Genomic DNA, 25607 nt, shown 5'->3' on the forward strand with positions numbered 1-25607 from the left:
GTATACCTTTGATCCCAGCACCCAGGAGGCAGAAGCAGGTAGACTATTGTGTGTTTGAGCTCAGTCTGCATAGAGAGTTCCAGGACCAGGGCTGCATGGCTGTATAGTGAGACCTTGTTTCTAAAATAATTAATAATAATAACAGCAATAATAAAGAACAGTGATAATTTCTTTACCAAACTGTACCATGTACTTAGTATTGGATGGCTTTGTTTCTTTTGCTAAAGTGACATGCATTGCAGATTTCATATTCCAACTTGTTTTGTCTGCTGTGGCAGATTAGATACTGTTTGGTAGTTGAGACCGTATGTCTGAGACAAGAGCTTTTTATGGTCAGTTATTTAGATGCAATACGCCTCTGGGATCATGAATGAGTTGTGGTCCCTGGTAGTCTAGTGCAGTACATTGAGCCCAAGTTTGGAGTCTTGTTATTTTGAGACTCCCCTGCCCTTTTGCATAAACTTTCCTTTTTTGTTCAGTGTTGAAAGTTTTTGGAAAAAATTTTGTGGCAATATGTCTACAATCAAATGTGTTCCTGAATACACATAGCAGGTGTTTAGTGATACTCTGTGGTAATGATATTAGAGACGTAATTATATAGTAACTCACTGAGTTTATATGATCGAAAGAGAATTATGGTTGTAACAATGCAGTGAACCAGTGTTCATGTAAATTTATACTATTTGGTTATCTCTCCTTTTAAACCTTTTCAATTAGACTCCTCAAGGAAGTACATGGTAATAAGTAGCAAGTGTATGTCCTACTTTTATGCTCAAGAAAGGTCCCCTGAGGCTCCTGCAGTGTTCAGCTACTACATATCCATTTTAAATGTCTCCTTGGCGCCGTGCTGTCCTAGCACTGGTTTTTCTTGATTCATTATTTTTCTGCTATCATGTCTTACATTAGAGTTTTATTTGCCCTGAAGCGTTCTTTCCTCCACACAGCAGTCAAAAGAGCTGGCTTCAGAAGATGGGAACTGCAGAACTAACTACTTTGGCAGATGACAAGTATTTTGCAACTTAGTAAGTTTAAGTAATCTCTACCTCTCAAATATATATTTATTTTCCAAAAGAACATTATTGGCAGCGTGTGGCTGGAAAGATTTCTATTCTGCATGTCGCTGTGGAAAGTAGTAATTGTGATGTACAGTGCTGGACGGAAGTGAGGGAAGCCTGCCTTCAAGTGGGACTCTAGGGATGGATAGGAAGAGGGTCCTCTTACCTGCATGCACTCCTCTTACCTGCATGCACTCCTCTTACCTGCATGCACTCATGGACTCAATATCTGTGCCCTCTCCACCTCGTCCTCAACATTACATCACACTGTGTATCTAGTCATGGAGCCTAGATGTTTGGGTTACAAAATGGTTTTGTGTAGCAATAGAAGCTGACTGTATTGTATAATTGAAATAAACAGCATAATGTTAAAGGTATTTAAAAATGAGTGAAAATTTAAATTATGGTTGTCATTTATTCTGTTATTTTTGAGGCATTATTTTCAAAATCCTGCTCAGCACAGATCTTTTGTTGTGGTCCAGGGTGCTTCTGAAACTCTTTCCTACTTCAACAGCGATTTCTGTGCTGATATAATACTGGGTGGAACAGGCTCCGTCTTGGCTACTTCCTGCAGGCGGAGTCGGCACACCAGGAAGTTAGCAGCGCTCCTCTCTCCCTGGTAGCATTCTTGAGTAAGATGCGAGCTGTTTTAAAAGTGTTTAAAAACCCGTGTAGGTTTAAAGATGCCAAGGCTCTTGGAGGTTAAAGGAGCCACTAATTCGGTCTCTTTCTTCCCTTCCCATCTAGTTACACTGTAGATTTTATTTATTCCATTTATTTAGTCTTTGATTTTTTTATGGTTTTCCTGACAAATCATTGAATTTTGAGAAAAAAGGATGAATACCCCACACCTGGCTGTTTCTCCCCCTCTCTCCATTGATGCAAAGCCCCACTTAAGTTGAGGATTCACAGGATTGTCCCGTGTGTCTGTGTGGGAGGCTAGTTGTGGCCCCTGGCCGTTTTCTCTCCGTGTGTGTTACTTGTATGCACTTCGGCTTCTTGCTGCCTCCTTTCCCAGATGCTGCGGCTCCTCCCTGACCCCGTATCTGCTGTTACTGGGTGCACTGACCCTGGGAGTTCCCCCATGGGAAATCCAAAGGGTGAGCGGGTTTGTCCTTGGCATCTGTGCTCTCTACAAAGCTCATGTTGCCAGTACCACAATACCATTATCTTAATACTTCAAATCATATGTACTTAAAAACATATGTAGCACATAGCAAACATGTAATGTACACATATGTGTCTATATGTATAGACACACATATATACGTGTATATATGTACACATATATATGTATTACTCCAGTGTGTGCTGCTGCCAACAATGTCTTCTACCCTCCATTTTGTTATTAGCAGAAAGCTGTGGCATGTTTATTCCTATTGAATTGACTTAAAATGGAATTTCAAGGGTTGTTTGTTTTTAGTATGTAATTAATCTGTAAACTTTTGTCTTGTAATAACTTACAGTCTTTATGCAACTAGGCAGATTAATCAGCCTTGTCTTTGCCCTCATTGCTATAAATGATTGTTATTGGCATCTGAATAAACTGAAGTGGGGAATCAGGTTTTTATTTTGTAGTGTAGTCCACAAGTTGGTGACAACTAATACTCAGTGTCAAAGGGAGTGTACCTGCTTCGTCACATCCGTGTTTAACACAATGAATGTCAGCCCATTATGTGTCCTAACTCACATGTCCTCTCTGTGCATGGCCTTCATGTAAGGATGCCTTTCCTTCACAAACCGCCTGTTGTTTCCTACTTACTCACTAAGTTGTCCCTATGCAGGAGACACCAGCATCCGGTCTCCGCAGGTACAGACACTGAGGTGTCCTCTGCTTCATCAACTGCCTTTGATTGTGACACAAGAAGGAAATAAATTTAGGATCATTTCAAAAATTAGTGTAGCCCGCTGTCCTTCTTACCCCTTCTTTGCTTGCCTGCCTCCCTCCTTTTCCCTCCCATCCCTCCCTCCTTCCTGCGTGTATTGTGTATGGTGCATGCATGCAAGAGTGTAGATATGTGAGCCTCTGTAGTCCCATGCATAAGCCCACACAGGACCCAAGAGTGCCTTTCCTTTCTCCTCTGACTTGGGACAGGGGCTCTAAATGAACTGGGAGTTGACCCTTTGGCTAGCCCAGCTAGCCAGTGAGCTCTTGGAATCTGCCTATCTCCACACTCCAAAGCTAGGAGTACAGGCCTGGGCAAGCATTCTTGTTTTCTTTCGGTGCTGGGGATTCCTACTTACGTTCTCATGCTTGTCTCACTACACTAACCTACCAATGGAGCCACCTTCCTAGTTCTCTTTCCTACTCATTTCAATTGATCTATCATTTTATACCTTTCCACCTATATCTAACACTGACTCCTGGGGCATGGAATCCTTTTCATCAAACTACCATATGCACTCGTGCGCTCCAGCAGAGCACTGGTGCAGCCCACAGAGCCTCTGGAGCAAGCCTGAGCGGATTCCAAGTTTGCCTTCACTAGTGGACGGCTGTGTGACTTCCGTTCCACAGTGTAGTCCTGGGGTTGCCACAGAGAACTAGGAGGATAAAATGAGTTGAGATTTGCATGTTTAGAACAAGGTTTAGTGTTACTCACCACCACCACCATCTCCTCCTCCTCTTCCTCTCTTTTCTTCCCCTCCCCCTCCTCGCCCATCATGATCATGATCATCGTCATCGTCATTGTCATCGTCATCATCATGAAACTATTGAGATTCTGTGCTTCTCTTGAAGACCCATGGGACATTTTAGAACTTCTCTGAGGTTTCTCATAGCTCTGCTGTTTAGGCAGAATTGGGTCCCGCTTTTAAGTTACCACACTTTTCATTTTTCCTCTGTAGTCCATGGAACGTTGTGTCTCTTTAACAGAACACTTGTTTCTTGATGGTTGTAATTATATCCTGGTTCTGTGAAGGTAAAGTGAGGGTAAGGGAAGTTTCTATTAAGTCTAAAATTACTTTGTATTATTACCCATTTGAATAATGTGGGAAATATTTTAGCCACTCCTAATGTTAGAGGAGCTAAAAAAGTCTTTTCATCTGTTAAAAGTTGTCCTAAATTTTTCACACTTGTTTTGTTTTCCAGAGGTTTATTGAAATGAGCATTTCTTTTACAGTTTCTATAATATGCTTAGTTTAATATATAACATGTCTAGTATGAATTTCTAAGCAAGTATTGGAAAGTTGTATAAATTTATTTTAATACTTGCAAAATGTGAGTTTTTCCAGAGTCCCACTAGCTTTCTCCTAAATGTCCAAATTGATGAGGTCCTATAGTTTTTTTTTTAAAGGTATCAATAGTGTATGTTACTTGTCCCTGCTACTAAACTAGGAAGAAATCCAGGAAGTGTATTTTAACTATCCTGATTTTTAACATGTGCTTGGATTGTCTATCGTGTTATACAGATCAACACACTGTATGAATAGTAATGTAGCTTTATACAGTTTATGTATGAGTAACTGTACCTCATATGATAGACACTATATGCCGTTTACCTTGCACGTTCCACTGTAGTCTGTGTAGGTCTAGGGTATATAAAATATTCACTTCATATATTAAAATGTATGCACTTGTACTCAGTAACCACATAACATACCTACTTCTCCTAAAACTTATGACTTAGAAGATGTTCATATACTAAATAATTCTTAGTATGCTCAGAGCTGTAACCAAACATATGTTATTGAACACCCAAATATAGATAGTCTCCTTATCACAGTTCTCAATGTGATGACATAGTAAATTCAGGAAAAGAAGTATATTTTTCTTTTTCTAGAGCTTGTTTCTGTATGGCTAACCAAATATATGAGGATGTGTTTAATCTAATGGACCATATCTCAAATATTATTTTTAAAGGGGTTTGGATTATAGACAATAGAGAATAGTTAATTGGCACCCCCTTTCCCCTAATTACTTTGAACAGGACAGAGATTTCCTCCGCTGTCAGATGTCTTTCTGCTTGACTGAACTGCACCTGTGGTCTCTGAAAAGCACCTTACACATTGCGGGTAAGTGAGCTCTGCTGTATGGGCTCGTCGGTGGGCCTCAGTCTGTGCACTCTCACCAGTGCTGCCAGAGCCGGGCCTGGAGTTACCCTGTAGACTTGCAGTCTTCTCACCCTTAGGGAAAAGCTGGGTAAATGAGAAAATTTCCCTTAAATATCCATATTAACTTACTTTTTGGTTTGAGTTATGAAATAAATCTTACTAGCCTAATAACTCATCCTAAAGAGACATACCTTCAATTTTTTAATCGGGCTTATTCAACTGGTATATGGTCAGACAATTTTGCAGGCTAGTTCATGAAGACATTTCTGTCTGATATTAAAAACATTCCAAACATATTCCTGAGATGTGTATTTATGTTCTTTGTGTTTTGTATGTATTTCTTGAGTGGAAATAATATAATTTTCCTCTAACAATGTTTATTAATATTATAGGTTAAGATATATTTTATTAGAAAACAACTAGCCTTCTACTTTAGTTATCCAGATTAATTTTTATTTTTAGAAATATATTTTTATTTGCATTACTTTTATATCTTATAAAGTACTATTTTTTAATATTGAATGCTCGATAACATGAATATCATGTTTCAGTTTTTCCTTAAGGTATGTAGAGATGGAATTTCTAGTTTAAAATTTGATACATATTTGCTTCTTCCCAAAACTCTTTTAAAATAAGATTAACTGAAATAAAATAAAGATGCATAAATGCACAGGACCCGACATTAGGACAAGGACACCTGCAATCCGACACCTTTTGGAAAATAGAAGCCTGAAGGAATTAGCAGAGCTAAAAATCTGAGTATCATTTGCCTGGAGAAGAGAACTCCAGTGACAGCCATTGTAGATGAAAACTTTGGAAGGAAACTTGAGGAGCATGTAGTACAGAGATGAGGACAGGCACCAGGCTCTCAGCCAAGGGGATGCACGCCTGCAGAAAGTGATGAGACACCTCCGTGATGTGGAAATACTTAATTAAGGAGGCTCGTACCCTAGGACAGCAAAGCCACGGGGAAGACCTGCTGAAGTGCATGCAGAAGACCTGAAGCTGACATGCGGGTGGGCGAGGTCCTCTTCATCACCGCGCTCCCAAGGATGTTTTCTGACCTCTGTCTATTTGCCAAGAAAGAGGGAGCTTGGAAACAGGATCCTTTCCCGGGGTAACTGCATGACCCGAAAGAAAACATCTACACTGATGTTCTAGCGGTCTAGGGCGAATCACTGTGGCCCTGGCTGCTCAGTGGAGCGTACTCAGTGAAACCTGTCTGGAAGGCATCAGTGGATGTCCTGAGCATCATGTCAGAGAGCCGGGGAATCATCAGACACCTGAATGTTTCTGCAGGAAAGAAGACAAGTAATAAAAAGAAGACAGGCGAAAGGATTTCTGAAGAAACAAAGATGAAGTAGAAAAGGGAAAGAAAATACACAAATCTAAGGAAAGGGCTGAATTCATGAAGCAGAAACCAAATACAGACGCTAAGAAATGGCAAATCAATCTTTTGAAAATTGAACGTGTATCACAAGAAACAAACTTTAACATTAAAAGTGAAAAACTATCTCAGAAAAAAACTTTCTGCCTTTTCATGTGCAGATGCTTCTCGGGACAGAAGGAATCTCATTGCTTCCACGACTGCAGTTAACCAGTAAATCCCTCTTCGGTATTATTCTTCCACTTGTGTTTACTCTCCGTATGTGGACACCTCCCTCCATGTGACCCTAGCACAGGCAGATGAGCTCCTTGTCTCGCTCATCTGCACGCCAGGCTGCTCTTCCCCAGTGTGTGCTCTCTGTGCCTGCAGAGGCTCTGACAGACTGCATCCTCTGCATACTGCATCCACATCTTCCTCTCCCAGCCCTGGTCCTTCTTGGACAGGTCCTCCCATGTGGATCCCCTGTCCTGCTTACGTTCAGTCCCACTTAGCCAGGTACAGTAAGGCCAGATTTGTGCATGGAATTCAGAGTCCCTGAGGATCTTCCTGGTTCTATGTTAGAGTTGTAAATATATTGATGTAGGAAATGATGTTATAATTATAAGCTGTGGTGTCCTAATAGGAAATATTGCTTGCATATATAACGTCTGCAGTTCTTAACTCATAGCTTTAAATAACAAGAAACTTAAAATTGAAGTGTAACATATGTACTGAAAAGTGTACAGATTGGAAATATGCTGCAAACTATCAAAAAGTGAGCATACTCATGAAATCACTACTGAGCCTAACAAGTGTTGTAAGTACTCGAGGGGCCACCGTCTCCTAGTCAATCTTTGTTAGATGTTTTCCATCTAACTGACATCCAGTTGCATTCTTTAAAATCGTGTCTTAATTTCACGATCAATGAAAATGCATCTTTAGTATGTGAGTATTAAGCATTGAGCATATCAGGTACACATGACTGTTACCTGTTTGTAGACTTAATTAGAGCCGGTTTACTAAGTGTTTTCCCTTGGATTTGCCTTTCAGTTTGATGAAGTTTGGAGGCACGGTCACTAGGGGGCAGCCTGTGCTGCTGCACTTCATGAGAGACAGTTGTGGTCTCCTTATGTTAGTGACTGAGAACTACTTTTGCATGGGAGAAAACAAGTGTTACTTCAATAAAGGAGATATCTTATTATTCATAGACATGGGAAAATTATTCTGCTCTCTTGTTTAAATTGCAAGAACAGAATCCCTTGGTTAAACCAATCTCAACATCTGCGTGTCTCACTTGTCTCTTACCTAGCCCAGCAGAGCGTCTGAATTTGAATAGGTTTTGGAAGCCTTTTGACTCTAAACAAGTTTCGGATAATAATTTATCCACAGCTCTCGGTAATCCCCCCTTTCTCCTTACAGATTTCCTCCCAAATGCTATAGGATAGGAACTAGACTTCTGAGCTAAACTGGAGAAAAAGCAAGCCGCAGCTCGGAATCCAACAGCTAGGGCATTTTCTCCCATCCACTGACTTCATTTGGCATTGCTTAGTGGCAGTTCCTTTTGGTAGCGCCCTGTGAAAAATATCAGAGGAAGTGTGAAAGAGAAAACTTGGTCTTCCTTGATTTCAGTTCTTTACTAATCTTCCCCATGCCATTCTAGTTCTGTGTGGTTCCTTATGCCATTCTGATTTTCTCATTAGATCGATAAACTTTCCAGTTTCTGCATATCCCTAGAATAGATGAACCCATGTCCAGATGCTTTTGAGCTATTTTATTTCTAGTAACATAAGGAGGCTGTTTCTGCTCCTTTCCCCAGAATCCCCTCTGATATAGTATGATTTGGCTTCATACTCTCCAGAACTTTTACCATAATTTAATGTTCTTTCTTTTTCTCTATAGATAGAGACATCGGCGTCTACCAGTACTATGACAAGAAAGATCTACCAGGTAAAGTACTTACCTATTCTACTTAACTGGCTTTATAAATGAGATATTCCAAGAAATAGAGTACAACATTAACAACTCTGTGTTTGCAAGCTTTAGATAAATTCCAAACTTTTAAGAGCAGTCGTTTCAGGTTTTTTAAAGAGAAAAATGCTAAGGTTGATATCTGATCAATCAAAAATAAAGCACTACTGAGAAAGTGCTATAGAAGGACGTGGAATTTTCATTTTGTTGCTGATCAGGCTGATAACAGGACAGTCTATTCACATTATTTATTGGTGCCCCAGCAGAGGGCATTGTTAATGCATTGGTCCCCGTGATGCTGGCCTCCCGGATCCTCACCTGATATCTGAAATAGACATTTCTGAGTGAATGATCAATTTTCTTTATCTGATTAATCCTGTTAATCCCAGAAGTTTTATGATGGGCCAAAAGGTCTGCCTAGCTAGAGTTACTTCCTGTGCTGTTCTTGGTTGGAGTGGAGGCTGTGTGGGCGCCCTGTGTGCTTAGCATGGCGGTTAATAGGCTGACTTCAGAGCTCCGATGACAGATGCGTCAGCCTCTCTTCTGGGCTCGGTTGCAGCTCCCTTTCCTGTCTGATGAGATTGGAAGCTCAGGATGTTGGCCCACCTGTTGTGCTGCAGCATAAGCCTCTCCCTGCACAGTAAGGAGATGGCTGTCTGACATGCAAGCAGACATTGTGACATCCCTCTCAACTGTCTTTTTAAAGCTTAGCATCCTGTATTAATCTCATGCCTGCAACAACCTATTGTCTGTGCACCCATTAAAAATACAAGATACTTTAATAAAAACAAATCCCACCTCTTTTCATCTTTCCTTTCCTACAGTATCAGCAGCAGAGCATGGTAACTTAGAAGAAAAACAAAGGCTGGCAGAATGTAAGTTACCTTATGTATATATTTAAATTATTGGAAAAATAGAGAGTATTATGCTGCCACTGAACTGTTTTCTGCACAAATTGTAAATGCTACTTTGTCCACATTTCTTATAATTACTAATTTTTATTGTTTCTATATCAAACTCAATCATAATAATTGTATGTTAGGCTTTTCTAACTTAAATCATTAAAATATTTACTATGTAAAATTTTGGTAAGATGTATGCTTGTGTAAACACAAACTTAAAATTAAATGTATTTGCATTTAATATTTTTAAATAAATTATTTTTATCTCAAATATTTAGTTGGCTAATAAAAATATAAATGTTCAAGTTATGCAACGTCATGACTTGATTAATCAATCACGCAAGTTCTGTAGTAAAATTTATATATCTGTCACCTCATTTTTGTGTGACAAAATGATTATAAATCATGCCCAAATTCTGGTTATAATTATTCATATTTTGCCTAAAGTGTTAACATATTTTACTAATTTTTCACATTTTATATTGTTATTATTATATGTGTGTATATATGTATGTGCATGACTATGTGTTCTTATGTATTCTGTAGCATGTGTGTGAAAATCAGAGGAGAATTGATTTTCTCCTTCCACCATGTTGGTCCCAAGAATTGAACTCAGGTTGTCAGTCTTTGCAGTGGGCACTTGTACCTTCTGGGCCAACTGGCCAATCCTGTTGTGCTTATTTGTAATAAAGTGAGGTTTGTTATATCAGCATTTTGTTTAGTAGTTGTCAGTACCAAAGGTACAAGTATGTTGTATGTATGACTATATCACGATGTGGGTTTAATGACTTAAAGCTAATGTAATTTAAAGTTTTATTTGGAATATGGCTAGATCTGAAAAGCCCTCCCTCTTTCCTTATTTTAAGTGATTAAACTGACATTTAGTTTTTAGAATACTGCATTAGTATCTGCAACACATATCTTAAAATTTATACATATGTTCTTCACATCAGAATTATGTTTATAGAGCCAAATTAATTTGCTGAAATAAGATACATAGCAATTTCTACTTTTAAATTTAAATGTCTATATATGCTATATATTATTTGTATGTGCACACATGACATGTGCGTTTATATGTACAGTTCTCCTTAGAATTATTAGATATGAGACTATAAAGATTAATTCGTATTTTCAATGAGTTTGCTATGCTATTAGTATTATCTGTGTACCATGTACTCATGTGTATGTGGAGGATGCTGGAGATGGGGCCCAGGGCTGCACACACTAGGCAAGTGCCTTATCGCTGATTTAGACCCCTGCCCCAATTTTGTTAATTTTTAAAATATATTTAGTTTTAGGTTCACTTTGTACCTTTCCTAAATAACGTTTCAATTGAAATTATCTAAAACAAATTAAAGGCATATTGTTAATGAATTCTGGCATAGATTTTAGAATTATCTTATTTTTCATTTTATTGAAAGTGGATTTTTTTCCACATGATGTATCCTGATTACTGCTGCTTCTCTTCTTGCTCCTCCTGGCTGCACCCACCACTCCTCCCATATGGATCCATTCCCCTCTGTCTTTTATTAGAAAGCAAGCAGGCTTCTAAGGGATAATAATAAAAGAAAACACAATAAGGTAATATATAATAAGGTAAAACAAAAGCTAGCACATTGGAATTGGACAAACCAAACCAAACAGAAGCAAAAGAACCCAAGAGAAGTCACAAGAATCAGAGACTCACTTAATCACACACCCAGGAATGCCATAAACACACTAAATTAGAAACCATGAAATATGCTCAGAGGACCCAGTACAGACCTGGGCAGGCCCTGTGCATGCTTGCCACCTTAGTCTCTGCGTTCATGTGACCTTTGACTGTGACGACTTAGAGGGCCTTGTTTTCTTGTTGTCCTGCATCCCCTATGGCTCTTAGACTTCTTCACCTCCTCTTCCGCTGGGTTCCTGGGCCCTGAGGAGGGATTTGATGGAGACACCCCCATTTAAGGCTAAGTGTTTCAGAGTCTCTCACTGTCTGCATAATGTCTGGCTGTGGGTGTCTGTATCTGTTCCTGTCTGCTGGAGGAGGAAGCTTCTTTGATGATGGCTGAACAAGGCACTGATTTCTAAGTTTAGCAGAATGTCATTAGGAGAGCTTTGCTTCTTCCCTTTTGTAAGAACAGAGTATTTAGCTGTCTCCTCATTCCTTGAGGTGTCTGGTCTAAGGTTCTTGGTCATCTAATCCTCGGCAGCAGTGAGTTCCATCTCATGGAGTGGACCAGGTCAGACCACTGGCTGGCCAGTCCCCCAGCGTCGTTTCTCCCTCGTGCACCAGCCTGTCTTTCAGGCAGGACACTCTTGTAGATTAAAGGTTTGTAGCTGAGCTGGTGTTTATGGTTGAGAGAATTATTTCAAAGAGCATCTCTATTTTTTGTTTGTTTGTTATTGATATTTTGAGACAGTGTTAATCTGTGTAGCCCTGGCTGTCCTGGAACTTGTTCTGTAGACCAGGTTGGCCTCAAACTCATAGAGATCCACCTGCCTCTGCCTCCCAAGTGCCAGGATTAAAGGCGTGCACCACTACTGCCTGACATAATACCTATTTCTTAAAGTTGCATTCCCCTTTTAAGAATTGAAGTCTTTAGTGCTTTGGTCATATTTAAGGTAATTTCCTGTCTATTGCTTTATGTTCTGCTTCCTCCCTCACCACATTTAACTTCTCCATCAGAGGTTTCAGGTCGGAGTTGGCCACTTGCATGAGCTGGAATTTCTTTTGGGTTGAACTTGACTGTTTTCACACACAACACAAAAAAAAAAAAAACCCAAAAAAACTACTTAAACTATAAAGATGAGGCCATTTGCTGCTGTATAATGCTAGACCCTTGGCCTACGGAAGCGTCTGAAGGGTCTCTGAGTCCTGATGGTTGTCATCACAGAATTATAATCAGGGAGATTAGTTTGTGGTAAAAATCCTGTTTCTGTAACCAAGCCTTTTGAAGACTGTCATTTAGTGATAGAGCTGAAGTCTACTTCCTCTCAATTACAGGGTGTCTTGTTTTAATCCTCCAAGCCACACTGCTGAGCAGAGGTTCCTTATTTAAATCATCTTTAACTAACTGTTGTATATGTTTTATTTGCCAGCACGAGATTATCCTTGGACACTCAAAAATAGACGCCCAGAAAAACTTCGAGATTCACTGAAAGAGTTGGAGGTATCTTTCAAAAGCTTTCGAAAATGGGAACAAACAAATTTGTTTTAAAACATCTTTCGACAGATGTAATTTTTATAAAGGACCAGCTCTTGTGGCGATGATGGCTGTGCTTTTGTCTAGAGAGCACTTCCACACACTTGGGTCTTTGTGTGGCTGGTCGATTGCCGTCTTTCTTTTTCTTGCAAATCAGAAGCACTTTAACTGACAGTGACAGCGTGTGTAGCCAACTGCACTCTCTCTCTCTGTTGTCCTTCAGGAACTGATGCAGAACAGTCAGTGTGTGCTGTGCCAATGGAAGAGCAAACACATCTGTCAGGTAAAGCGCTTTGACAATTGGTGGCACCAGAGGAGAGCTACGTAATAATTGATATTCTTGTGTTATGATCGATAGTGGGAAAAACTTTTCGGGAGTGGACATTTTGTGGTTTGAATTTTAGTCATTCTAAAGTAAACGTTAGACAGACTGATACAGGCCACCAAGCCGCTCATTAGCTGGTGTGCGGTGTTGGCATACCACAGACACAAATGCCAATCTCTGCAGGGCATGCTGCTCACTTGGGGCTATCTGGGTGTGATATTAAATATTCACGGGCACGTTTTTATTAAGTGACCCCCACCACCGCAGGACAAAGCATTTCAGCATGGTATTTTATAAACATTTATGAATAGAACGTTTATGGAAATGGATAAGCAAATAAGACTGAAACCTAATTGAACAGATTTAGCCTTGCATTTTGACCCTCTAAGCTATATGTGTTAATGTGATAGACACTAGTCATATGTGGCTATTTTAAAATAAAATTAAAATCTCAATCCCTCAGTTATAGCTCTCCCCAGTTTAAGTGCCTGGCACTCAAGGATGCATATATAGACCATTTCCACGGCAACAGGTTCTATGGGACAGCCTTGTGCTCAGTGGGCCTAGATTTAGAACATTACCAGGACAGCATAACTAACGTGCAGTGACTGTAGGATAAGGGATGCTTGTCTTCTTAGCTTTGCTAGTATACATAAGATACCATGTGCTCGGGAAAATATGCTGGCTTTTGAAAACAAGGATAATTAAGTCATCTGTATGTGTACAGTGTATCACCACTGCCAATAATTATAATTTATTTTTAGGATCAAACTGTTAAAATTTTTATTTTTTGTGCTTTCCATTACAATGTTTTAAATGTGTGAACATTCTTTTTTTATCTTTATTAAATTGGGTATTTCTTATTTACATTTTTCCATCTTTATTAAATTGGGTATTTCTTATTTACATTTCAACTGTTATTCCCTGTCCCGGTTTCCAGGCCAACATCCCCCTAACCTCTCCCCTTCCCCTTCTATATGGGTGTTCCCCTCCCCACCCTCCCCCCATTACCGCCTTCTCCCCAAGAATCCTGTTCACTGGGGGTCCAGCCTTGGCAGGACCAAGGGCTTCCCCTTCCACTGGTGCTCTTACTAGGATATTCATTGCTACCTATGCGGTCGGAGTCCAGGGTCAGTCCATGTATAGTCTTTAGGTAGTGGCTCAGTCCCTGGAAGCTCTGGTTGCTTGGCATTGTTGTACATATGGGGTCTCGAGCCCCTTCAAGCTCTTCCAGTTCTTTCTCTGATTCCTTCAACGGGGGACCTATTCTCAGTTCAGTGGTTTGCTGCTGGCATTCGCCTCTGTATTTGCTGTATTCTGGCTGTGTCTCTCAGGAGAGATCTACATCCGGCTCCTGTCGGCCTGCACTTCTTTGCTTCATCCATCTTGTCTAATTGGGTGGCTGTATATGTATGGGCCACATGTGGGGCAGGCTCTGAATGGGCATTCCTTCAGCCTCTGTTCTAAACTTTGCCTCCCTATCCCCTCCTAAGGGTATTCTTGTTCCCCTTTTAAAGAAGGAGTGAAGCATTCGTATTTTGGTCATCCTTCTTGAGTTTCATGTGTTCTGTGCATCTAGGGTAATTCAAGCATTTGGGCTAATATCCACTTATCAATGAGTGCATACCATGTGTGTTTTTCTGTGATTGGGTTACCTCACTCAGAATATTTTCCAGTTCCATCCATTTGCCTATGAATTTCATGAAGTCATTGTTTTTGATAACTGAGTAATGCTCCATTGTGTAGATGTACCACATTTTCTGTATCCATTCCTCTGTTGAAGGGCATCTGGGTTCTTTCCAGCTTCTGGCTATTATAAGTTAGGCTGCTATGAATATAGTGGAGCATGTGTCTTTGTTATATGTTGGGGTATCTTTTGGGTATATGCCCAAGAGAGGTATAGCTGGGTCCTCAGGTAGTTCAATGTCCAATTTTCTGAGGAACCTCCAGACTGATTTCCAGAATGGTTGTACAATGGGTGCAATCCCACCAACAATGGAGGAGTGTTCCTCTTTCTCCACATCCTCATATCTGTTGTTACCTGAATTTTTGATCTTAGCCATTCTGACTGGTGTGAGGTGGAATCTCAGGGTTGTTTTGATTTGCATTTCCCTTATGACTAAAGATGTTGAACATTTCTTTAGGTACTTCTCAGCCATTCAGTATTCCTCAGCTGTGAATTCTTTGTTTAGCTCTGAACCCCATTTTTAATAGGGTTATTTGTCTCCCTGCGGTCTAACTTTGTGAGTTCTTTGTATATTTTGGATATAAGCCCTCTATCAGATGTAGGATTGGTAAAGATCTTTTCCCAATCTGTTGGTTGCCGTTTTGTCCTAACCATAGTGTCCTTTGCCTTACAGAAGCTTTGCAGTTTTATGAGATCCTATTTGTCGATTCTTGATCTTAGAGCATAAGCCATTGGTGTTTGGTTCAGGAAGTTTCCTCCAGTGCCCATGTGTTCGAGATGCTTCCCCACTTTTCTTCTATTAGTTGGAGTGTATCTGGTTTGATGTGGAGTATGTGTGAACATTCTTGTTTATAGGTTAGGCCCATTGGTCTATCCAGAAACCTCCTAACATCTTATTCATAGTAATTATAAGCATAACTTAATAGTCTTTTATTTTAGTTAATTCTAATTTTTCTCTTAGAACATTTCATTGTTTGTCTGAACTGTCCTCTCTTTAGTAATGGCGGTTAACTGTTACCTTGTCATCTGGCATCAATTCCTACTTTCTAGACTTTTTACAAGACTGAATGAATATTGTCAGAACCATAACACTTGTAAATTTCTCCTTAGAATACTTTTCAAAAGGATGACATTGTTTAAAGTCATAACTAATTTGCATAGGAATGTGTGATGAGACCTTCAAGCTTGAATATCAGATGTGCTCCAGTAAGTTTCAGACTTAGCTCAGTTTAAAGTTGGAGTTCCTAACGCCATTGCTCACTGCAAGAAGAGGCTCAAAATGATTTGACTGGAGGGCAGGCCTCCCACCTACATTAGGATGTGTGCCTCCTGGTCTCCTCCTTCACCATCATGTGGGATGAGTTAGAACATATCAGGTCTTTAAAAACGCAGTATAGCATCCCAGGTAGACAATCGTTTCTACATAGATTTCAGTGCTTTTTAATGACCAAGTTTTTGTGTGTGGTTCCCGTGTTACAGGAAGGATATCTTTTATTATTGAGTACATTCAACTCAGAAAAGTCCTTTTTTTTTTTTTAAATTAACTTGAGTATTTCTTATATACATTTCGAGTGTTATTCCCTTTCCCGGTTTCCGGGCAAACATCCCCCTCCCCCCTCCCCTTCCTTATGGGTGCTCCCCTCCCCACCCTCCCCCCATTGCCGCCCTCCCCCCAGCAGTCTAGTTCACTGGGGGTTCAGTCTTAGCAGGACCAAGGGCTTCCCCTTCCACTGGTGCTCTTACTAGGATATTCATTGCTACCTATGCGGTTGGAGCCCAGGGTCAGTCCATGTATAGTCTTTAGGTAGTGGCTTAGTCCCTGGAAGCTCTGGTTGCTTGGCATTGTTGTACATATGGGGTCTCAGGCTCCTTCAAGCTCTTCCAGTTCTTTCTCTGATTCCTTCAACGGGGGTCCTATTCTCAGTTCAGTGGTTTGCTGCTGGCATTCGCCTCTGTGTTTGCTGTATTCTGGCTGTGTCTCTCAGGAGCGATCTACATCCGGCTCCTGTCGGTCTGCACTTCTTTGCTTCATCCATCTTGTCTAATTGGGTGGCTGTATATGTATGGGCCACATGTGGGGCAGGCTCTGAATGGGTGTTCCTTCAGTCTCTGTTTTAATCTTTGCCTCTCTCTTCCCTGCCAAGGGTATTCTTGTTCCCCTTTTAAAGAAGGAGTGAAGCATTCACATTTTGATCATCCATCTTGAGTTTCATTTGTTCTAGGCATCTAGGGTAATTCAAGCATTTGGGCTAATAGCCACTTATCAATGAGTGCATACCATGTATGTCTTTCTGTGATTGGGTTAGCTCACTCAGGATGATATTTTCCAGTTCCAACCATTTGCCCACGAATTTCATAAAGTCATTGTTTTTGATAGCTGAGTAATATTCCATTGTGTAGATGTACCACATTTTCTGTATCCATTCCTCTGTTGAAGGGCATCTGGGTTCTTTCCAGCTTCTGGCTATTATAAATAAGGCTTCGATGAACATAGTGGAGCACGTGTCTTTTTTATATGTTGGGGCATCTTTTGGGTATATGCCCAAGAGAGGTATAGCTGGATCCTCAGGCAGTTCAATGTCCAATTTTCTGAGGAACCTCCAGACTGATTTCCAGAATGGTTGTACCAGTCTGCAACCCCACCAACAATGGAGGAGTGTTCCTCTTTCTCCGCATCCTCGCCAGCATCTGCTGTCACCTGAGTTTTTGATCTTAGCCAATCGCACTGGTGTGAGGTGAAATCTCAGGGTTGTTTTGATTTGAATTTCCCTTATGACTAAAGATGTTGAACATTTCTTTAGGTGTTTCTCAGCCATTCGGCATTCCTCAGCTGTGAATTCTTTGTTTAGCTCTGAACCCCATTTTTTAATAGGGTTATTTGTCTCCCTGCGGTCTAACTTCTTGAGTTCTTTGTATATTTTGGATATAAGGCCACTATCTGTTGTAGGATTGGTAAAGATCTTTACCCAATCTGTTGGTTGCCGTTTTGTCCTAACCACAGTGTCCTTTGCCTTACAGAAGCTTTGCAGTTTTATGAGATCCCATTTGTCGATTCTTGATCTTAGAGCATAAGCCATTGGTGTTTTGTTCAGGAAAAATTTTCCAGTGCCCATGTGTTCCAGATGCTGCCCTAGTTTTTCTTCTGTTAGTTTGAGTGTATCTGGTTTGATGTGGAGATCCTTGATCCACTTTGACTTAAGCTTTGTACAGGGTGATAAGCATGGATCGATCTGCATTCTTCTACATGTTGACCTCCAGTTGAACCAGCACCGTTTGCTGAAAATGCTATCTTTTTTCCGTTTGATGGTTTTGGCTCCTTTGTCAAAAATCAAGTGACCATAGGTGTGTGGGTTCATTTCTGGGTCTTCAATTCTATTCCATTGGTCTATCTGTCTGTCTCTGTACCAATACCATGCAGTTTTTATCTCTATTGCTCTGTAATACTGCTTGAGTTCAGGGATAGTGATTCCCCCTGAAGTCCTTTGATTGTTGAGGATAGTTTTAGCTATCCTGGGTTTTTTGTTATTCCAGATGAATTTGCAAATTGTTCTGTCTAACTCTTTGAAGAATTGGATTGGTATTTTGATGGGGATTGCATTGAATCTGTAGATCGCTTTTGGTAAAATGGCCATTTTTACTATATTAATCCTGCCAATCCATGAGCATGGGAGATCTTTCCATCTTCTGAGGTCTTCTTCAATTTCTTTCTTCAGAGTCTTGAAGTTCTTATTGTACAGATCTTTTACTTGCTTGGTTAAAGTCACACCGAGGTACTTTATATTATTTGGGTCTATTATGAAGGGTGTCGTTTCCCTAATTTCTTTCTCGGCTTGTTTCTCTTTTGTGTAGAGGAAGGCTACTGATTTATTTGAGTTAATTTTATACCCAGCCACTTTGTTGAAGTTGTTTATCAGCTTTAGTAGTTCTCTGGTGGAACTTTTGGGATCACTTAAATATACTATCATATCATCTGCAAATAGTGATATTTTGACTTCTTCTTTTCCCATCTGTATCCCCTCGACCTCCTTTTGTTGTCTGATTGCTCTGGCTAGAACTTCAAGAACTATATTGAATAAGTAGGGAGAGAGTGGGCAGCCTTGTCTAGTCCCTGATTTTAGTGGGATTGCTTCAAGTTTCTCTCCATTTAGTTTAATGTTAGCAACTGGTTTGCTGTATATGGCTTTTACTATGTTTAGGTATGGGCCTTGAATTCCTATTCTTTCCAGGACTTTTATCATGAAGGGGTGTTGAATTTTGTCAAATGCTTTCTCAGCATCTAATGAAATGATCATGTGGTTTTGTTCTTTCAGTTTGTTTATATAATGGATCACGTTGATGGTATTCTGTATATTAAAGCATCCCTGCATGCCTGGGATGAAGCCTACTTGATCATGGTGGATGATTGTTTTGATGTGCTCTTGAATTCGGTTTGCCAGAATTTTATTGAGTATTTTTGCGTCGATATTCATAAGGGAAATTGGTCTGAAGCTCTCTTTCTTTGTTGTGTCTTTGTGTGGTTTAGGTAGAAGAGTAATTGTGGCTTCATAGAAGGAATTCGGGAGTGATCCATCTGTTTCAATTTTGTGGAATAGTGTGGATACTATTGGTATGAGGTCTTCTATGAAGGTCTGATAGAATTCTGCACTAAACCCGTCTGGACCTGGGCTCTTTTTGGTTGGGAGACCTTTAATGACTGCTTCTATTTCCTTAGGAGTTATGGGGTTGTTTAACTCATTTATCTGTCCTGATTTAACTTCGGTACCTGGTATCTGTCTAGGAAATTGTCCATTTCCTGCAGATTTTCAAGTTTTGTTGAATATAGGCGTTTATAGTAAGATCTGATGATTTTTTGAATTTCCTCTGAATCTGTAGTTATGTCTCCCTTTTCATTTCTGATTTTGATAATTTGGACACACTCTCTGTGTCCTCTCGTTAGTCTGGCTAAGGGTTTATCTATCTTGTTGATTTTCTCAAAGAACCAACTTTTGCTTCTGTTGATTCTTTCTATGGTCCTTTTTGTTTCTACTTGGTTGATTTCAGCTCTGAGTTTGATTATTTCCTGCCTTCTACTCCTCCTGGGTGTATTTGCTTCTTTTTGTTCTAGAGCTTTTAGGTGTGCTGTCAAGCTGCTGACATATGCTCTTTCCTGTTTCTTTCTGCAGGCACTCAGAGCTATGAGTTTTCCTCTTAGCACAGCTTTCATTGTGCATTTTCATTAAATTCTACAAAGTCTTTAATTTCTTTCTTTATTTCTTCCTTGACCAGGTTATCATTGACTAGAGCATTGTTCAATTTCCACGTATATGTGGGCATTCTTCCCTTATTGTTATTGAAGACGAGTTTTAGGCCGTGGTGGTCTGATAGCACGCATGGGATTATTTCTATCTTTTTGTACCTGTTGAGGCCCGTTTTTTGACCAATTATATGGTCAATTTTGGAGAAAATACCATGAGGAGCTGAGAAGAAGGTATATCCTTTTGCTTTTGGATAGAATGGTCTATAAATATCCATTAAGTCCATTTGGCTCATGACTTCTCTTAGTCTGTCTACGTCTCTGTTTAATTTCTGTTTCCATGATCTGTCCATTGATGAGAGTTGGGTGTTGAAATCTCCTACTATTATTGTGTGAGGTGCAATGTGTGTTTTGAGCTTTAGTAAGGTTTCTTTGACGTATGTAGGTGCCCTTGTATTTGGGGCATAGATATTTAGGATTGAGAGTTCATCTTGGTGGATTTTTCCTTTGATGAATATGAAGTGTCCTTCCTTATCTTTTTTGATGACTTTTAGTTGAAAATTGATTTTATTTGATATTAGAATGGCTACTCCAGCTTGCTTCTTCTGACCATTTGCTTGGAAAGTTGTTTTCCAGCCTTTTACTCTGAGGTAGTGTCTGTCTTTGTCTCTGAGGTGTGTTTCCTGTAACAGGCAGCAGAATGCAGGGTCCTCATTGCGTATCCAGTTTGTTAATCTATGTCTTCTTATTGGGGAGTTGAGGCCATTGATGTTGAGAGATATTAAGGAATAGTGATTATTGCTTCCTGTTATATTCATATTTGGATGTGAGGTTATGTTTGTGTGCTTTTCTTCTCTTTGTTTTGTTGCCAAGACGATTCGTTTCTTGCTTCTTCTAGGGTATAGCTTGCCTCCTTATGTTGGGCTTTACCATTTATCATCCTTTGTAGTGCTGGATTTGTAGAAAGATATTGTGTAAATTTGGTTTTGTCATGGAATATGTTGGTTTCTCCATCTATGTTAATTGAGAGTTTTGCAGGATACAGTAACCTGGGCTGGCATTTGTGTTCTCTTAGGGTCTGTATGACATCAGTCCAAGATCTTCTGGCCTTTATAGTTTCTGGTGAAAAGTCTGGTGTGATTTTGATAGGTCTGCCTTTATATGTTACTTGACCTTTTTCCCTTACTGCTTTTAATATTCTTTCTTTATTTTGTGCATTTGGTGTTTTGACTATTATGTGACGGGAGGTGTTTCTTTTCTGGTCCAATCTATTTGGAGTTCTGTAGGCTTCTTGTATGCCTATGGGTATCTCTTTTTTTAGGTTAGGGAAGTTTTCTTCTATGATTTTGTTGAAGATATTTACTGGTCCTTTGAGCTGGGAGTCTTCACTCTCTTCTATACCTATTATCCTTAGGTTTGATCTTCTCATTGAGTCCTGGATTTCCTGTATGTTTTGGACCAGTAGCTTTTTCCGCTTTACATTATCTTTGACAGTTGAGTCAATGATTTCTATGGAATCTTCTGCTCCTGAGATTCTCTCTTCCATCTCTTGTATTCTGTTGGTGAAGCTCGTATCTACGGCTCCTTGTCTCTTCTTTTGGTTTTCTATATCCAGGGTTGTTTCCATGTGTTCTTTCTTGATTGCTTCTATTTCCATTTTTAATTCCTTCAACTGTTTGATTGCGGTTTCCTGGAATTCTTTCAGGGATTTTTGTGACTCCTCTCTATGGGCTTCTACTTTTTTATTTATGATTTCCTGGAATTCTTTCAGGGATTTTTATGACTCCTCTCTATGGGCTTCTACTTGTTTATTTATGATTTCCTGGAATTCTTTCAGGGATTTTTGCGATTCGTCTCTGTAGGCTTCTACTTGTTCTCTAAGGGAGTTCTTCACGTCTTTCTTGAAGTCCTCCAGCATCATGATCAAATATGATTTTGAAACTAGATCTTGCTTTTCTGGTGTGTTTGGATATTCCATGTTTGTTTTGATGGGAGAATTGGGCTCCGATGGCGCCATGTAGTCTTGGTTTCTCTTGCTTGGGTTCCTGCGCTTGCCTCTCGCCATCAGATTATCTCTAGTGTTACTTTGTTCTGCTATTTCTGACAGTGCTAGACTGTCCTATAAGCCTGTGTGTCAGGAGTGCTGTAGACCTGTTTTCCTGTTTTGTTTCAGCCAGTTACGGGGACAGAGTGTTCTGCTTTCGGGCGTGTAGTTTTTCCTCTCTACAGGTCTTCAGCTGTTCCTGTGGGCCTGTGTCTTGAGTTCACCAGGCAGGTCACTTGCAGCATAAAAGTTGGTCTTACCTGTGGTCCCGAGGCTCAAGTTTGCTCGAGGGGTGCTGCCCACGGGCTCTCTGCGGCGGCAGCAACCAGGAAGATCTGCGCCGCCGTTTCTGGGAGCTTCAGTGCACCAGGGTTCCAGATGGCATTTGGTGTTTTCCTCTGGCATCCGAGATGTGTGCAGAGTGCAGTCTCTTCTGGTTTCCCAGGCGTGTCTGCCTCTCTGAAGGTTTAGCTCTCCCTCCCACGGGATTTGGGTGCAGAGAACTGTTTATTCGGTCTGTTCCTTCAGGTTCCGGCATGTCTCAGGCGCAGGGGTCCTGCCGCTCCTGGGCCCTCCCCCACGGGAACCCAGAGGCCTTATACAGTTTCCTCTTGGGCCAGGGATGTGGGCAGGGGTGGGCAATGTTGGTGGTCTCTTCCGCTCTGCAGCCCACCTGACCAGGCGGTGAGGTCTCTCTCCCACGGGGTCTGGGAGCAGAGAGCTGCTGCGGGCCGGGATCCGCGGGTGTGGGACTCCCGGTAAACACAGGAAGTGCCCGGTCCTAGAGGAATTCTGCCTCTGTGTGTCCCGAGTTCACCAGGCAGGTCTCTTGCAGCAGAAAAGTTGGTCTTACCTGTGGTCCCGAGGCTCAAGTTTGCTCGCAGGGTGCTGCCCATGAGCTCTCCAGAAAAGTCCTTTTAAATGATAGAATGTATGTAAACATTGCTTTTCTCATTTATAATAGAAGCGTCCGTGGCTCTGGCTGGCGGACTAGGGAGTCTGCTTTTGGCAGTTCTAGTGGGATTTACCTAATTTTATTTTCTGTTTTATTTTTATTTCTATGATGGGTAAAACTTTTCTAAAACAAACTTTACTCTCAGCACATTCTTGATATATTGTCAGGAGATAGCGTCCTCTGTGCTCACAGGGCTAACTCAGCCCTTACATCCTTAGGGCCTTTGGGAGACTTCCTAACATTACCTGTCAGGCAAGAGTTTCACTGCATCTTTAAAAAATGTGTAAGAGTTCCATTTCTCAAGATCTCTGGTATCATAGCAGGTTAAAAATGATTTGGTGTTCAAGCTAGAATTTCAGTTTAAGGGAAGGGTCTGCTAGCCCTTTCCTTAAATTTTTATGAGGGTGTGTAAAATTATCCTTGGTCATAATGCAGTTTAAGCTCTTTCATCAGTCCCTCTGTGTTCCAAAACATCACTCACTTAAATTCTATTAGCGCCTTCCCTGAACGTTCAGTGCTAACATGGCAGCAGCTAACCATGCAGATCGTATTACTCTTAGAAAACAGGTTTCTGAAGTGTGTGCATGCATGCATGTATGCATGTGTGATGTAGTGTGAGAGACATAGACAGACTTGTGTGCAGGTGCACAGCGTGTGGATGCCAGGAAGACGTTGGATGCCTTCCTCTTCCACCTTCCCCATTTTGAGGCAGTGTCTCTCACTGTGTGGCTCTATTGCCTTTCCCACAGGCCCCAGGGATCTGCCTGCCACTCTTCTGCCTGACCCCCTTTCCTACACACTTGTGTTGAGCTTCCCAGCATACATGGCCATGCTTGGCTTTGAAGTATTAAAAGCTATAGATACAATTTAGAATTTTGATTTTAACAACTAGCAAATATACTCTTGTTTTGTCTTCTTAAACAATCATCAAAATAAATTAGTTATCTCATGTTTGACCTTCTTAAACCACTCAGATAAACTTTTTTAAAGGGAGAAAAATAGTTTGAAGTGACGAGGGCTGTGCTCTGGTCCTCTTGCTTTCACAGCAAGCGGTCCTAAGGAATGAGCCATAGCCCCAGTCCCATTCCTGGACACTCTTAATGCTATAACGTTTGGATTCTCAGTCTTTGAATGTTTTTTAAAGAAGTGATAAAATTGGATTTATGGAATTCAATTTAGTTGAAATCTCTTTTTAAAAAATCTTTAGAAGGTCCACTTGTTTAGAAATCTTTTGAAGAGGCTACTGCAGTCTAAAGGATTAACAGGAATGCAATCTGAACTTGGATCTTCATGTCAAGTAAGGAGGACTTACAGGTTGTCATTACTAAGGCTTAGTTTATAGTATTGATCCAATGACCTATAAATTGTAACATATAAAATAATTTTCTCCACTTACAAATTCAGAACATGGTCCACATCTAGAGTCACTTACTGTGTAAGTTTGCAGAGCATTGTGCACGAGGAGCGTCACTAGTGTATACGTTTGGTGACTTTAACATTGTCCTTGGAACTTTTTTATTCATGCTATCCCATCCTAGCATGAGATTATTAAAATCTGTAAGATACAAGTGAGAACGTTGATTCAGCGACTAGTCAACATGCTCGGTTTTGTTTTCTAAATCAACAGAATATATTCAATAGTTTCCTGTTTTGACTTTCTTAAACCATTTATAGAAACATTTTTAATGAAAAGCTAGTTTCAGTTGAATACTATTAGATAGTTCATCTCCCTGGTGGAATGTTAAATCCATAAGTATTGAGCTATGGTCATGGTCGTATCAATAGGTTACTTTGTAATTAGTTGAAAATATTTTCATTAAGCATAGATATGACCTTTCACACTGATTTTTGGATTAAAGTGATTGACACACACATATACACACATATAATCTATGTATACAAATAAATACATACAATGTGCTGAGTCCCTTGTTGTTGCTAATGTGTATGTGGTTTGAAGGCTGACCACTGTTCATTGGACAACCAGTATGGTGCCTCAACCTTTCTTAAAGGCTAGTTTTCCTTTTTCCAGCAGTCATCCATTGCCTAAGGGGAGGGATCCTGTGAAATTATCCCCCTTCTTTCTGTATTAACATGTCTATTGATACAACATGTCCTTCCAGTCTTGTTTTTATGCAGCCATCTCTAAAAGTGTTTACAAGCAGACTTCCTAGTACTCTGTGCTTTAGAATTTTTTCATCTCCTTTTTTGCAATGTCCCCTGGGTCACAGATGCTGATGCTGTGATGTAGATATATTTATCGGGGCTAGGCTACTGTGATCTGTTGATCCCCTTCTGGGATGGTCTCCATTTATTCAAAGAGAGACTTCTTTGATGGGGGTAGTAACTACATTTATATATGGGCAAACTTACTTTTTTTTTATTGTATGTAAAATTAACTTGATTTCTTCATAAAATAGTGAAATATAATCCACGAGGTTATCAGTATCAACAACAGTGTTTTACGTGCAATCAATCTACTATGTTCATTGCCTGCCACTGTGGCAGAGATGCTAGAGTTTAGACGGAAAGGAAGCAGTCCAGGTAATCCATGACTAATGAGTGCTACACTGTGTACACCAGGAGAAGCTGGAGAAGCCAGAGACTTCAGAATACAGCCTACAGTGTTAACAGTGCTAACAGTTAACAGTTAGAAGTTATAATTTTACCAGACCTAAATAGGAGTATAAAATTTGGGAAGCCTGAAAAGACAAAAATGGGGATAAGTTGGAGTATCTAAATCGTAATGAGGAAGTGGGTCCATTTGGGAAAATGCAGTTTTAAGAATAGAGTAATTGCTTTGAAAGGCAGCTTGGTGCTTCCTTAGAGAC

At 40.3% G+C, this 25607-nt stretch overlaps 1 protein-coding gene across 21 annotated transcripts in view; it reads left to right on the forward strand.

Annotated features, from left to right (window-relative positions):
• Wdpcp (WD repeat containing planar cell polarity effector) overlaps positions 1-25607 on the forward strand; it is a 330930-nt gene that overhangs the window by 86232 nt on the left and 219091 nt on the right. For 15 of the 21 annotated variants that reach the window (XR_010057369.1, XR_010057368.1, XR_010057370.1 and 12 more), the window contains 5 exons: positions 4982-5066; positions 8371-8418; positions 9264-9314; positions 12429-12499; positions 12756-12815. Coding sequence is in view for 17 of the 21 variants with exons in the window: in XM_039092074.2 (XP_038948002.1) it covers positions 4982-5066; positions 8371-8418; positions 9264-9314; positions 12429-12499; positions 12756-12815 (315 nt within the window). In the remaining 4 variants the exon portion in view is untranslated. Of the gene's footprint in view, positions 1-944; positions 1023-4981; positions 5067-8370; positions 8419-9263; positions 9315-12428; positions 12500-12755; positions 12816-25607 lie in introns of all 21 variants that reach the window. The other 6 variants (XM_063273240.1, XM_039092076.2, XM_063273241.1 and 3 more) reach the window with 2 other exon arrangements.

Source organism: Rattus norvegicus, chromosome 14, assembly GCF_036323735.1.
Source record: "Rattus norvegicus strain BN/NHsdMcwi chromosome 14, GRCr8, whole genome shotgun sequence".
NCBI classification, from domain to species: domain Eukaryota; kingdom Metazoa; phylum Chordata; class Mammalia; order Rodentia; family Muridae; genus Rattus; species Rattus norvegicus.